General features: G+C 37.9%; 5 protein-coding genes across 5 annotated transcripts; 2 read left to right on the forward strand and 3 right to left on the reverse strand.

The window, feature by feature from the left end:
- The first annotated feature begins 51 nt into the window (after positions 1-51).
- Positions 52-2,955, forward strand: LOC108856164 (uncharacterized). The gene is made up of 8 exons (XM_018629902.2): positions 52-480; positions 574-669; positions 761-871; positions 958-1,267; positions 1,401-1,491; positions 1,588-1,918; positions 2,031-2,179; positions 2,266-2,955. The coding sequence occupies exons 1-8, from the start codon at positions 196-198 to the stop codon at positions 2,795-2,797; spliced, it is 1,905 nt and encodes a 634-aa protein (XP_018485404.1). The 5' UTR covers positions 52-195; the 3' UTR covers positions 2,798-2,955.
- Positions 2,956-4,320: 1,365 nt separating this feature from the next.
- Positions 4,321-6,613, reverse strand: LOC108859494 (uncharacterized). The gene is made up of 5 exons (XM_018633399.2): positions 6,048-6,613; positions 5,521-5,696; positions 5,318-5,410; positions 4,682-4,749; positions 4,321-4,597 (listed from the first exon to the last, which is right to left on the reverse strand). The coding sequence occupies exons 1-5, from the start codon at positions 6,526-6,528 to the stop codon at positions 4,471-4,473; spliced, it is 945 nt and encodes a 314-aa protein (XP_018488901.1). The 5' UTR covers positions 6,529-6,613; the 3' UTR covers positions 4,321-4,470.
- Positions 6,614-8,574: 1,961 nt separating this feature from the next.
- Positions 8,575-9,867, forward strand: LOC108863040 (ADP-ribosylation factor-like protein 2). The gene is made up of 5 exons (XM_018637330.2): positions 8,575-8,730; positions 8,809-8,919; positions 9,005-9,167; positions 9,238-9,318; positions 9,507-9,867. The coding sequence occupies exons 1-5, from the start codon at positions 8,666-8,668 to the stop codon at positions 9,642-9,644; spliced, it is 558 nt and encodes a 185-aa protein (XP_018492832.1). The 5' UTR covers positions 8,575-8,665; the 3' UTR covers positions 9,645-9,867.
- On the reverse strand, positions 9,767-13,647 carry LOC108863039 (chlorophyllide a oxygenase, chloroplastic). Its single transcript, XM_018637329.2, has 10 exons — positions 13,492-13,647; positions 13,175-13,414; positions 12,967-13,071; positions 12,597-12,878; positions 12,372-12,519; positions 12,101-12,285; positions 11,915-12,027; positions 11,512-11,806; positions 10,703-11,428; positions 9,767-10,348 (listed from the first exon to the last, which is right to left on the reverse strand). The coding sequence occupies exons 1-9, from the start codon at positions 13,579-13,581 to the stop codon at positions 11,264-11,266; spliced, it is 1,623 nt and encodes a 540-aa protein (XP_018492831.1). The 5' UTR covers positions 13,582-13,647; the 3' UTR covers positions 9,767-10,348; positions 10,703-11,263.
- On the reverse strand, positions 9,844-10,313 carry LOC108863041 (60S ribosomal protein L6, mitochondrial). The gene has a single exon (XM_056985926.1). The coding sequence runs from the start codon at positions 10,311-10,313 to the stop codon at positions 10,005-10,007; it is 309 nt and encodes a 102-aa protein (XP_056841906.1). The 3' UTR covers positions 9,844-10,004.
- Positions 13,648-13,678: the final 31 nt, after the last annotated feature.

Raw genomic sequence — 13,678 nt, forward strand, 5'->3', positions numbered from 1 at the left:
AGGCCCATCTCTTGATTCGATTGCTCTCCAAGTTCCAGTTGCTTCCTCAACGAGGAAGAAGGCCGAGAAAATGTACAGCGCTTCTGTGAAATTACCATTTAAACCCTAACCACCGTGGGGGTTTATGAGCTAAACCAGAACCGAAGTCGGTGACCCTTAGCTACTCCGACGAGCTTGTTATCAGTCGCAATTCCAATGGCGGCTGCTTCCAGGTTATGTTCCGCGGCGGCGATAGCAGCAGCTGCTTTCACATCAATGTCCACGTCACACAACCTAGCTCACGCCGACTCGCGATTCCGCTTCCCCTTCTTCTCTTCTTCACCACCGCCGCCGCCGACGTCAGAATCTCCAGCCGATCCGTCGGAGTCCACCAAAGCGGCGGAGCCTGATGAGCGAAAAGGATCTGGATTCGATCCTGAGTCCTTGGAACGAGGCGCTAAAGCTCTTCGTGAAATCAACAACTCTCCTCATTCCAAACAGGTGTGAAGAAAGAACGAGATTGAATTCATCCTTGATTTTTTCTTTTTTTTTGGTTGTTGTTGCTTATAGGTGGGTGTGATTTGTGTACACCAGGTGTTTGATCTAATGAGGAAGCAGGAGAAGACTCGGTTAGCTGAATTAGCCGCCGAGAAATCGCATAACGAAGCTATTCAAGCACACAAGGATATAGTGAGTCACTTTTTCCTCCTCATACTATTACAAGGTTTAAGCTGAGAAGCAACATATATGATTTGCTTTGTGGGGATTTGAATGGGGGCAGGAAAGACAGAGGCAATTGGCTGAGGATCAGAGAAATCTACTGCAGCAGCAGGCACAAGCAAAAGCTCAAAACCTTCGGTACGAAGATGAGTTGGCGAGGAAGCGACTGCAGGTAAAGAAAAATAAAAACCGATGTTTAATAGTTTTAAAGGTCGTACCTTTAATGAGAAAGTCTTTGACTTTGAACTTCTTCTGCAGACGGATCATGAAGCCCAGAGACGGCATAATGTTGAGCTGGTTAAGATGCAAGAGGAGTCTTCTATCCGGAAAGAGCAAGCGAGGATCGCCACGGAGGAACAGATTCAAGCGCAGCAGCGCCAGACTGAGAAAGAGAGAGCCGAACTTGAGCGAGAGACAATTCGAGTCAAGGCCATGGCTGAGGCTGAAGGCAGAGCTCATGAAGCCAAACTTACTGAGGAGCAGAACCGGAGAATGCTTCTGGATAAGATTAATGGTGAAAGGGAGAAATGGCTTGCAGCTATCAACACGACTTTCAGTCACATTGAAGGTATTGAACTTTTTAATCATTGTTCCTGAGATTTATACACTTCTTGATATGATTAGATTCTCTAGATTGCTTTATTTCTTAAACTGTGTCCTCAAACTCGTTCGCTTTTTTTTTTTAATATTGAACTTGACAGGGGGAGTCAAGGCCCTATTAACTGACAGAAATAAGCTGATTATGACTGTTGGAGGTGCTACAGCATTAGCCGCTGGAGTTTATACAACTCGGTATGCACCTTCTAACTACATCTCTTAACGCTCATTTTGAGAAGCCACTATAGCTGTGGTACTATTGTAGATTTCTTACACGGTTTATGAAAACAGAGAGGGTGCAAGGGTTACATGGGGTTATATTAACCGGATACTTGGACAGCCATCACTTATCCGAGAATCCTCCATGGGTAGATTTCCGTGGGCAGGGTCAGTGTCTCAGTTTAAGACCAAAGTCTCTAAGTTTGGTAAAGCTGCATCTGCAAAAGGAGAAAACCCCCTTGATAATGTAGTTCTCCATCCTTCTCTAAAGAAGAGAATTGAGCATCTTGCTAGAGCCACAGCGAATACTAAGTCACATCAAGCGCCATTCCGCAACATGATGTTTTATGGTCCTCCTGGTACCGGTAAAACTATGGTGGCCAGAGAGATTGCTCGGAAGTCGGTGAGCTATTTATTTCCTCAGCCTCGGTCTATATATATTCTTGCATTCTCTTTATACAGCTGAAAACTCGAGCCTCGCCTTATAAAACACCTGTTTGATTATGTTGCGGCAGGGTCTTGATTATGCTATGATGACAGGAGGAGATGTTGCTCCTCTGGGTGCACAGGCTGTTACGAAAATCCATGAGATTTTTGATTGGGCTAAGAAATCAAACAAAGGTTTACTTCTTTTCATCGATGAAGCTGATGCTTTCCTATGCGAGTAAGATGCTCTCACTTTTTTTCTAAAGCGCATTGTTACGTTTACTGTGTCCTCAAAGTTATCAAATTCTTGATCGTTTATTGTAGGCGTAACAGCACGTATATGAGCGAGGCCCAGCGTAGCGCTCTGAACGCTCTACTCTTTCGAACCGGTGATCAGTCACGGGACATAGTTCTGGTCCTGGCCACAAACAGACCCGGGGATCTTGACAGTGCGGTCACTGACAGGATCGACGAAGTTATCGAGTTTCCGCTCCCTGGTGAAGACGAACGTTTCAAGCTCCTTAAACTTTATCTCAACAAGTACCTAACTGGTGAAGACCAGAAAGGTGACAAAGACACAAAGACTAGATGGAACCATTTTTTCAAGAAGCAGTCACAAAAGATAATCGTTGAAGGAGACCTAACCGACCACGTGATCAGAGAGGCTGCGAAGAAGACGGAAGGATTCTCTGGTCGTGAGATCGCTAAGCTTGTTGCTGGTGTTCAAGCCGCTGTGTACGGACGACCAAATTGCGTCTTGGATGCACAGCTGTTTGAAGAGATTGTTGATTATAAAATCCAAGAACACCACCAGAGAGCCAGACTTGCGACTGAAGGTGGCCAATCTTTTCCTTAGAAGCGGGTAGTCACTCTTTCTGTATGTTTTGCTTCTTTAGCCGCAGTTCTGACTAAATATATTACTATAAAAGATGTGAGACCGGTTCAATTTCGGTTTAATGGGATCTGGTTCAGATTTGAAATTTAGTCTTTGTATAAATTTCATCCATTCCCTCACTGCACACTTTATCTATAACTATATACTATATATAATAAATATTAATCTATGTAAATATCAAAAGCTTTGATAAGAGAAATCAAATCCATAAAAGCTTTGATAAGAGAAATCAAATCCATAAAAGCTTTGATATTTTTCTTATTATTTACGATTTTTTATATAGGTTTACTTAAAATCCTTTGTTAATAAGAGATTCTACGTTTGGAACAAATAATAATTGTTTGGCAAATATTTTTATTATTAAAAACCTATAATCAATATTTAAAATCTTCAGATATTGCTATTATGAAAATAAAAATTTTCTTATTTATACATTTATAAAAAGATTATCATAAAAACTTAGAAAGTGTGGTTCCTCTTAAATGCTTTATGTTTAGGTTATGTTTAGAGTTGGAACTGGACATGGCATATGATAAGCGGTAGATGTGAAAGACATGCCTATGATAAAGCGGTCAATGTTAAGGACATGGCTTCTGAGAAAACGGACAATGGCAAGGACAAGGAAATGTCTTAAAAGAAGGTGGATCTGCTTATGGCAGTGCAGAGAAAGCAAAGGATGTTGGCTATGAGAAAGCCGGTGAGGCCCAAAGACTTTGCTTACAAGAAAGCAAACAATGCGAAATGCGAAGGACATAGCTTACCAAAAGGCGCAAAATGCAAATGTCTTTACCAAAAGACCGGCGACGTAATGAGGATGGGACAAGAGCAACGAACCCGATGAAGGAGCCAAAGAGTGCCAAAGACATGACAGCTGATAAAATGCAATGAAGTATGGTAGAGACAGAAGCAATGAATCATGCTCAAAATGATTACTTACCACGTCAAGTTGATAACACTCTGCCGCTGAGATATATCCCTTCCCCATCAAGAAATAGAAGTATAGAACATTTGTATTTTGGCCGTATTCTTTTTTTCTTTTTTGATAAGTATTTTGGCTGTAAATTTTGATACTATTGTTCATGAACAAGCGATGTGGTTTTTGTTCGTTCTCAGTCCAACTTTTGTTGTTGTTCTTTTTTGGCTCTAAATTTTGATTCCCCTCCTATTACAATTGCTATATGCTAGAGCGGATAAGGTTAATGAATGAAGTTAATTCGGTTTATTCAAGATTCTCTTTATATATTTTTGCTGGTTAATGGCTTAGTGCAATTAACTGAAAGAGTCCGATAGGATTATTCGAACAGAATTAAAGAGTCTGATAGGATCACAGGAGAAAAGAAAGTACTCCGACCCGTTAACACATTTGTAAATAGGCTGTCACTGAAGTTAGGCCATATTGAGAAAAAGTCTTATCTCGTTCTCTTAATTCATAGAAAAAACGGCTGCATAGTGACATAAAATGCAAAATCATAGGAACAACATGATTTCGTAAAATAAATAAATAAATAAAACATGATTATGTATATCGTTTCAATATGAGTACATTATTTTTGAAATAGGAAGAATAAAGAAAACAAAGAAAAATAACACAAATTAATTTGATGTCGAGGATCATCAATTCAATTACATCCAATTTAGTTTCCGGAGTAAACTGCAGTAAGAAACTTTTTGAGACGTTTATTATATACACAAGGTCTCTCCAAATGTGCCAAGTGACCTGCTTTTTTTATACTATCCATTGTTGCATTTTCGCCTAGTTGCCTGTAAAACAGAATTGAAATATATACATATAATAATATTCGGTAATAATTTCAGTGAAAAGTAACTTTTGCATTGCAAACTTACTCCTTCATGTTCTTGGCCATTTCAAGATTAAAAAGTTTATCACTTTCGCCCCACAAGAGATGAATTTTCTGCATAACAATTAAAAAATAATAATTTAAAAATAATAATAATAATATCGTTATGTTAAATAGTAAATACTTAATGTTTTTAATTTAAGTAATATTAATTACAATATTTCATAAAATAGTACTATTTTAGTTTCGTATATAGATTTTTAAAGTAACATTTTCTTTTATGCAGACTATTAAATTTCTAGAAAAGTCATGAGTCGAGTTCTAACTAGAGGTAATTTCGTTCTTTCTATAATGATTTTAAGATGTTTTTTTGGCTTAAGCTTTGTATGATTAAGATGTTGCGAGAAAAATTCTATCTTATTTTTTGTTGTCATTTGATTTGTGCTTTCATCTGTTGGGGTTTACCTCTAATAACCAATTTTTCTAATAATCAACTAAATAACAACTAAGACTAAATGGCAGCTCCCTTGACCAAAGAAAAAATGGCAACTCCCAAGAATACAATATTTTGTCAAATACACCACTATATTTGTATGGAATTCAATAGGTTATGAAACAACTCTGTATATTGTGTGAATAATCATGTAATTATTCTTGTATGGAGTGAGTATTGTATAAAAACCTGCTGTAAACGAGGGATGGTCACATCTTCGTTTCTGGTGGTGACCAAACCTTCTAACAATTCTGCTTTTTCCTTCCTATTGGTATCCATCACCTTCACATTTACAATAAATATATTATTAACCAAATGAGAATTATTTTTTTCTTACAAAAAAGAAGAATAAACCCAAATGTAAAATCTCTAAATTTTGTGTAAGTTCGTACTTCAATGTAATCCTTGAAGAGACGGTTCGGGAACCACATGGGTCGATGAACAGAAAGCGCAAAAAGAGTCTTGAGTCCCTTTACCGAAGTTGGTAACAGGAGATCCGCTGAAGACTTAAACCCTATCCGGTTCAAATTCGACTCACTGATCGTATCAGTCATCGCGAGTACCGAACCTGATATAGACAAACTATTATTGTATATATATATATATATATATAGTTTACGAATGATATTACTATGTAAATATAATAATATAACACGATTATTTTTCCAAAGAGCTTTTGTAAAAAAGATGACCACCAAAGATTGATATACAAAAATAAAGGTGTTAGTGACGGCCACAAATTAGCTGGTTAGGCATAAATCGCTTTTGCATGTAGCATGATAGAGATAGAATATCAGAGGTCCAAGCCAGGCAACTAAAACTTACAAAACGTTTAACCCATTACATGTCGGGTCAAGTGTCGAGGGTTAACCCTGCTTTGACCACCCTATACACAAGATATCAAAAATATGGTAAATACCTGACACCACCATGGCTCTAACCATCTCAGGGTACTCTTCCACGATCTTGAAAGCCACCATTCCACCGTAACTAAACCCTACAAGGACAAACTCATCCACTCCAAGGATACGAAGAGACTTGACCAAACAGTGGGCTTGAAAGGCTGGTGACCTGTCCGGTTTATCTGAATAGGATCCACCGAAGAAGAGGAGGTCCGGTATATATATTGAGTATTTTTTGGCTAGTGAACCGACCTGGAATTGCCACGTCACGATCCCTTCGGCTGCAAAGCCGTGGATGAACAAAATTGCTGGTTTAGTAGGTTTCTTGGGTTCCACGTCAGAGTTTTTGTCGGTTTTTTTGGTTTTTTTAAAGGTTTCTTTGGGGATCCAGAAGTTCATCTTTGTCCCTGGTTCGATCTCTACGGTGTATGGAATAACGCCGGCTAATTTCATGAGGCCGTACAGCATTGGTTTTGGTGACTCTACCAAGTTCACCATTGTCTTTCCTTTTTGTTTGTTTTTTCTTCTTTTGATATATTTGGACGGAGAGAGATGTTTGATAATGAAATAAGTAAAAGGAAAGGTGAGATTTTATAATGTGAATTGTGATTATTTATAATGTGTGTGGTGTTATGTGATCTTATTTCATATCGATCCCAATCATTTCGTGTTTACATTTTTAATTTTATATTGTCAGACTTGTTTTGATTGGTAACTGGGCGAAATAGCATAGTAACTTTGAAAAATGTAGTAACTATTCAACTTTAGTGAAATAAAAGGAAACCCGTTTTTCTTTGTATTTTGGTAAAGTTTATTTCTTGTTTAGTAGGGGGGATGTAGCCTATATAATGCAGGATTGTCATTTTGGTACGCATAATTTGTTCGTACGATTCCACCTTTTGTGTGGTGTTACCGACAAACACTTTTATTAGTGCCTCGAGTATTATAGAGGAATGATTTTCTTCAGCAATTACTATCGTTATTGTGGAAATTTACTTGTCTTGCATGAACTCTGAATCTTGTTGATCTTCAAAAAAAACTCTGAATCTTGTTGAATCTTGTAAAAGTTGGAGATCTACATTTTCTACAACATACCGACAGTTTTCTTATTGCTGTTCTTTGAAATAAAATTATTTGACCAAAAAAGAAAAAATAAAATAAATATATTATAGTTATATATACCTTAAATTTTAGCGAGATAAGTTACTGTAAAATATGTGATGTCAGATTTACTCTGTAGACGAATTATCCAAAAGATACTATCGTTCAACATTTACATTTACATTTTCCTTCTTTATTCATTTTTGTTCCTCGTGTTTTGCATGGACTAAATAGGTCAACTTTAGACTGCTGCAAAGAAATCCTTCTCTGGACGTATTGAGCTACGCGATTAGAGCAAATATAATATGACCAAAATAGCTTAATTATATTGTGATTAATGAAACCTTCTCTGGACTACATGTACATGACCCATAACCTCCAAATCCCCAATAATTAAGTAATCACGTCGTCTTTGAGTGTTTTATTCACAAATTGTACCATAATGATTATAAATATAATATGACAAATCCAAAATGGTAAGACATATATAACCTAACTAACTTACCGAATATAATATAGATTAAAAACAAAAGTCATGCCAAATTTTTGAAGTTAACATTTAGATTAGCAGTTACTTTCACTACTACATCACAATCTACACCAACATCTATAATTCTCCAATTTAAAATAATAGAATTTCCAGATTCACCTAATAGCCCGTCTTCGCTTAATTAACATTATTATTTCCTTCACAATCATCAACAATGAGTGTATTGAAAAGTCTGATGATCATCTCCATCCTCTGAATAATTCTTTACACCTCCGAATCTGCAATATCTTGCAGTGTTGTTATACAAGATTCTAGACCATATGTTAGCTACTTGACTAGTAGAAGCGGGACAACCTCTAGAGTTAGGAGTTTAGCGAAGGCGACTACTACTTCCGCTCATAAAAAGGTGGCATGTCATTGCAAGTCAGTGGCCATAATTAAAAGCCTGAATTTTGCTCAAGTCCTAGTTAGTAGTAATTGTGGCCGAGCTTGCCTCTACTACTACACTATATGATTTTGACCCATTGAATTTCTAGATAACTTAAGGTACTTACCATCCACTTATACTCCTCAAAGTCGTATATACAGTCAAACCTCTATAAATTAATAATGTTAGGAGTACACCAAAACTATATTTTTTTATTAATTTATAGAGATTATTAATTTATCGAGATACTAATTGAACTAAAAACTCAATTTGGAACTGTAAAATTATATTAATTTATAGAGATATTAATCTATCGATTATTAATTTAAAGAGGTTATACTCTTATAGTATATAGATTTTGACCTTCTGAGGGGACAATCGAACCCTGACCTGCCAAGACACAGAGGTTTTTTAATATTTCGTTGTTCACCAAAAAAAAAAGACACGGAGGTAATGGACGTAGCTTAGTAGCCACTAACCCAATAGATTAATGGGCCTATTGACTATTGAAGGCCCATATGTGTTTGCACATTTAAGGCCATTTCCGTCGTCGGTCGACGAGAGCCACCGCGAGATCGGTAAGAAGCTGCAGTTTCTGTGAATCGAAGAAACGGAAAATGGGACTGTTAAGCATCATCCGGAAGATCAAGAAGAAAGAGAAGGAGATGCGTATTCTTATGGTGTATGATTCACAATCTCCTCTCCTCCCATCTCTATAAATGTATCTCAAATTTGATGATTTGTGCTGGTGTGTGTGTAGTGGACTCGATAACTCAGGGAAGACGACGATTGTTCTGAAGATGAACGGTGAAGACACAAGCGTCATCAGTCCAACTCTTGGGTTCAACATCAAAACCATTATTTACCAAAAGTCTGCTCCTTTTTGTTTCACAACAGCTTTCTAGTTTTCATGTTCTTGGTTGAGTGATAGATATCATCAAACATGTTTGTGTAAGGTATACGTTGAATATATGGGATGTGGGTGGGCAGAAGACTATAAGATCTTACTGGAGGAACTACTTTGAGCAGACTGATGGGTTGGTTTGGGTTGTTGATAGCTCTGATCTCAGGAGGCTTGATGATTGCAAGATGGAGCTTGACAATCTCTTGAAGGAAGAGGTGTTCCCAAACTGTCTAATATGTTTTGCGATGATGAGTTTTGGATACTAATCTTCATTTTTAATGGCAGAGGCTTGCTGGGTCATCTTTGCTGATACTGGCGAATAAGCAGGACATTCAAGGTGCTCTTACACCTGAAGAGATTGGTAAGGTAAGGTTTCCAAACTTCATGACTATATAGAAACTGTAGCGGGTTTATCGTTGTCTCTCTGTTTCAGTGAGAATTAGTAAGATATGTGTTTATTGTATCAGCTTGAATCTTAAAAGGGTTACTCTCTCAATCTGAGTGAGGATTAGTTGGTCGAGTAAGTGAGTTTTTCATTTTTCTTGCTTGGGCAGGTGCTAAACTTAGAGTCCATGGATAAAAGCAGGCACTGGAAGATTGTGGGTTGCAGTGCATACACAGGTGAAGGTTTGTTGGAAGGATTCGATTGGTTGGTTCAAGACATTGCCTCCAGAATTTACATGCTTGACTAATCTCTCAACTACTGCATTGCGCAATGGAATGTTATGCTCGACCATTTGCAGCCGAAGATTCAGTTTCACAGATGCAACACATTGTGCATATCGAACCTGCTCTTTTATTACCATTATCTTTATTCGGCTCAAGTGACTTTCATATCTGCACTTTGGCCTTTCTTTTATTGTAACAATGATTCAACAAACATTATATCCCTGTCTGAAGACAAAATCTTCTACTCTTGTTTGATTGAAAATTAACACAAACCACAAAATGATGTAATCATACATCCAAGTCGAACTTATTGAGAAGCATATCCCAAATCTACCACCAAACAATCAAAGGTTCTCCACAGAGTAAACAAAGAAAAGAAGAGATCATTTCGACTTCTTCCCAACCTTCTTCTTGACGACTTCGTCAATGTACATTATACCTTTGCCCTTATAAACCTCAGGAGGTTTGCAACTCCTGACAGTGGCAGCAAACTGATGCACCCTATCCTTGTCGATCCCGGTGCAGCAAACCACATTGTTCTTGAAACAGAAGACCCTGACCGCGGGAGGAACTGCCAGCTCGACCTCATGACTGTAACCTAACTTGAGGTACAAGAAACGCCCTGCTTCCTCAGCTCTGGCTTTGTATCCAACTCCAACAATCTTCAAGAACCGAAAGAACTTGGCTTCCATCTTCCCCTTCTTGCCACACAGAATGTTTCACCTGTCTGAAACAAGAAAATTCAAGTTAAAAACCTAAAGGGTTTCACACTAGCTTCTTCCCTACACTACTCAATTACAGAAAGGAACCACCTTGGAGACGTGGTAACAAGCGATGAGCTAAACAGGAAATACGTCGAACCCTTTCCGTGCAATACTATGAGAACAATAAAAATTGAAAAGGAACCAATTTACATGAACACAGTGTGCACTCTCTCCACAGTTACATGAACACCGTGTGTTCTAAGCACAAAAGATCTCGAAATCATTTGTAATGTGTTTGTAATGTGATTCATTGGAATATCCAAGAGGAAGAAGATGATGATGATGATGAGAGATCTATATACAAGAGAAACATATACCTTTATTGCTTTCCCTCGAAAAGAAAAGAAAAGAGGACTAATGTGTCAGTGTTACTTCTTCGCCAGCGGATCCAGATCACTCCCCAACTCCTCCGGCCTTAAAAACCTTTTCTGCTTTTGATCTCGTTTCCTTGAAATGCAGATTAAAAGTGGTTGACGTTTTTATCCGTTTAAAACGACAAGCTGTTTATGCTACCTCCTCGAGTGTGTACAAAATTGTGGTTTTGGTGAAAAATATAATTTTGAAGTTTTCCCTCTTGTTCTGATGTCTTCTGAGATTTAATTACTCAAAAGTGAATCAACTGTACACAGGTAAAAATGAATAACAAGTTCCAAAAATATATAATATCCCTTTTGATTTACAATGGATATTTTGTTATTGTTTCATCGTCTCCAAAGATGAACCCACCAAACTCCATCATTGTTTTACTCAGCCAAGCTTTTCTGCAGCGAGAACGAACCTAACACTTTCTTGTAAGGTCGCTGGTGAATGAATGTCAGCTGCTAAAATTTTCCTTCCACGTCACTCACTCGATCATTAGATTTACTTCAACAAAAGAGTTAGCCTGAGAAAGGTAACTTATCATCACCACGATCTACAGCGTTCCTCCAGAGTCTATACCGAACTCCAAGCTTGTCATAAGCAACAGGTAAGTTCCATATATTTGCACCATTCAACATCCTTTCTTGCTGTCCCAAAACCAACCGTAGATCTTCATTTAAGACCTGCAAAAAATAAAAACATCAGATATCAATATCACCAAGATGATCGAGATATTCAATTCATTTATTTCTTTTACTTTTTTTACCTGTTCAGCGAAATGTCTCCAGAGATGTTCCATGAAAGGGAGATTCTTCAATATTGGAGCAAAGTCTAGTGACATTCGGTATAGAAGTCTTGTCTTGTTTCTTGAAGAAGGTAAACAAACATGGAGTTGATGAAGATGTGTTGCACACTGCTCCGTGCTCTTTCCTTCTAGCTTCCCTGGTTTTGAGATTCCTATTGTCGATAACACGACACAAGGCGGTTTAAATTCCATATCGATTGGATACGGATCCCAGTATCCTTGAAGACCTGAAGATGGTGTTAAGAACTTTACCAAGCTGCAAGAAACAGAGAAAAAGGCTTAAGTAAAAAAACAGAGAGAGAGAGAGAGAGTCATGTCAAATGTCAATACTGAAAAAGCTTAATAATTAGATTTAGAGACAAACCTTGGGACACTCCAGCCTTTTGCAAAAGTAGATGTGTGAGTGAATGGAGCATGCGCAAGATCCAAGAGATTGTCTAGTAGCAATCCGTGTTCCACCGGGAGGTCCATTACAAGCTGAGATTCAGAGAACAAATGAGACAAATGACTGGAGAGCTACTTGTTGGAAAGGTAAGAGACTTATTATTACCTCTGCATGAATTACAAACCCTGATGGAGGTTGTAAAGATGGAAGTGTAGGTGAAGGTGGCTCATCACCGGGCCAAACCCAGACCATACCGTCTTGTTCAAGGCAAGGTATCGATTTTATCTTCACATTCAGTAGCTTCGTAGATGGCATCTTCGTACACTTTCCATCAGTTGAGTACTCCCATCCTACGAGATCGATCGATCATACTTGATGCCTAAGATGCTAATAGATAGAATGCTTTAAAAAAAAATCAACAAAATGAGTTACTAACCGTGGTAAGGACATTGGATACGCCCATTGTTCACGGAGCCAAGATCAAGAGGACACGCTCTATGTGCACATGTGTTCCGTACACACCCTGGTTTCCCATCTTCTCCTCTAAAGATCACCCATGGTTGCTCAAAGCAGTCAATTGGAACCTTAAAGACACAATAATATTTTGATTTTATTAGAGAATTTTGTAATAACAGGGAAAGAAGATTTTTTAATAACATACCATGGTGTCATGCTTAAGATGTGCAGTGAAAGCAACGGGATACCAAAAGTTCTTCAAATGTGGACTGTAAGGCTGAACCGGACCAGAAACATTCAAGCTCTTCCCACCAATGTTTGTCTTTTCTCTGTCTAAGTCGTGGACAGAGGTTGAATACGAAGAAGAAGGTGTATCTGATTCTGATTCTGTCGCAACTCTAACTGGTAACAACCTATCATTAACCAATTCTTCCATGTGAGCTAACTTTTCTAAAGCACTTGAAACCCTTGCTTCTGATATATGAACCTGTTTCGGTTTTGACTTAATAAGAGTTAGTATAATAAGTTTGATTATAAAAACAAAAAAACTCAGTATATTCTTAAGAAGAAGGAACCTGTTGGTGTGCTTTGGCTAGTTCTTCCTGCAATCCAGCTAGTTCTTTCTTCACAGTACCAATAGACTTGTACTCACGAGCTAGAGGATTCAGTACATCAACGACCTAACATACATACCATCACCAATACAAGTCTTTAGTCAGTCATACGAACACACGACTATATCGAGGCTAGGTAGATAATTAATAATACTCGACGACAACAAACCTTATCGTGAAGGAGCATGATGGTAAGAAGATCTTGACGAGCACGCCAATCCAAGTATTGAATATCAAACCTAGCCACTTCAAGAGCTTGGTTTACATCCATCAACTTTCCTTTATAAGGAGGAGGAGTTTTCGATCTAGGATCCTCCACATCAAACAAATCTCCCCATTGGCTCTTCTTCTCAACTAATCCACTGTCTTCCCCAAACACAGCAAAAACTCTGAACTCTCCTTTCACTCCCTGAAAACGAACAATAAATGAAACCTTTTTTTCTATGCCACTAACAAAAACCAAAAACAGAATTTAAGTAAAGTTACCTTCTTTCTGGTGAGTTGAGATGATCTAGTTTTACAGAAGGAGATTGGTAGAGATAAAGCTGAAGAAGAAGTAAACACGGCGGCGTTCATGGCGTCGTCACCGGAAAGAAACAAGACAATAGAGTCAATAGACACAGAGATTAGAGAAAGGGATTTTTCTTTTTTATTAATTAGAAATTCTTTTGTT

Source organism: Raphanus sativus, chromosome 5 (assembly GCF_000801105.2).
Source record: "Raphanus sativus cultivar WK10039 chromosome 5, ASM80110v3, whole genome shotgun sequence".
Taxonomy (NCBI): Eukaryota; Viridiplantae; Streptophyta; class Magnoliopsida; order Brassicales; family Brassicaceae; genus Raphanus; species Raphanus sativus.

What these genes read in the sequence shown, in the direction of transcription:
- LOC108856164 (XM_018629902.2), top strand. Translation starts at nt 196, where the DNA reads ATGGCGGCTGCTTCCAGGTTATGTTCCGCGGCGGCGATAGCAGCAGCT. An exon ending in ACTCTCCTCATTCCAAACAG is followed by an intron (nt 481 to 573) that starts GTGTGAAGAAAG and finishes TGTGTACACCAG; the next exon opens with GTGTTTGATCTAATGAGGAA. An exon ending in GAGAGATTGCTCGGAAGTCG is followed by an intron (nt 1,919 to 2,030) that starts GTGAGCTATTTA and finishes ATGTTGCGGCAG; the next exon opens with GGTCTTGATTATGCTATGAT.
- LOC108859494 (XM_018633399.2), bottom strand. Translation starts at nt 6,528, where the DNA reads ATGGTGAACTTGGTAGAGTCACCAAAACCAATGCTGTACGGCCTCATG. An exon ending in TCTTCAAGGATTACATTGAA is followed by an intron (nt 5,411 to 5,520) that starts GTACGAACTTAC and finishes GTAAATGTGAAG; the next exon opens with GTGATGGATACCAATAGGAA. An exon ending in ATGGCCAAGAACATGAAGGA is followed by an intron (nt 4,598 to 4,681) that starts GTAAGTTTGCAA and finishes TCTGTTTTACAG; the next exon opens with GCAACTAGGCGAAAATGCAA.
- LOC108863040 (XM_018637330.2), top strand. Translation starts at nt 8,666, where the DNA reads ATGGGACTGTTAAGCATCATCCGGAAGATCAAGAAGAAAGAGAAGGAG. An exon ending in GAGATGCGTATTCTTATGGT is followed by an intron (nt 8,731 to 8,808) that starts GTATGATTCACA and finishes GTGTGTGTGTAG; the next exon opens with TGGACTCGATAACTCAGGGA. An exon ending in CACCTGAAGAGATTGGTAAG is followed by an intron (nt 9,319 to 9,506) that starts GTAAGGTTTCCA and finishes TTGCTTGGGCAG; the next exon opens with GTGCTAAACTTAGAGTCCAT.
- LOC108863041 (XM_056985926.1), bottom strand. Translation starts at nt 10,313, where the DNA reads ATGGAAGCCAAGTTCTTTCGGTTCTTGAAGATTGTTGGAGTTGGATAC.
- LOC108863039 (XM_018637329.2), bottom strand. Translation starts at nt 13,581, where the DNA reads ATGAACGCCGCCGTGTTTACTTCTTCTTCAGCTTTATCTCTACCAATC. An exon ending in TCATGCTCCTTCACGATAAG is followed by an intron (nt 13,072 to 13,174) that starts GTTTGTTGTCGT and finishes TATGTATGTTAG; the next exon opens with GTCGTTGATGTACTGAATCC. An exon ending in GGAGACATTTCGCTGAACAG is followed by an intron (nt 11,429 to 11,511) that starts GTAAAAAAAGTA and finishes TATTTTTTGCAG; the next exon opens with GTCTTAAATGAAGATCTACG.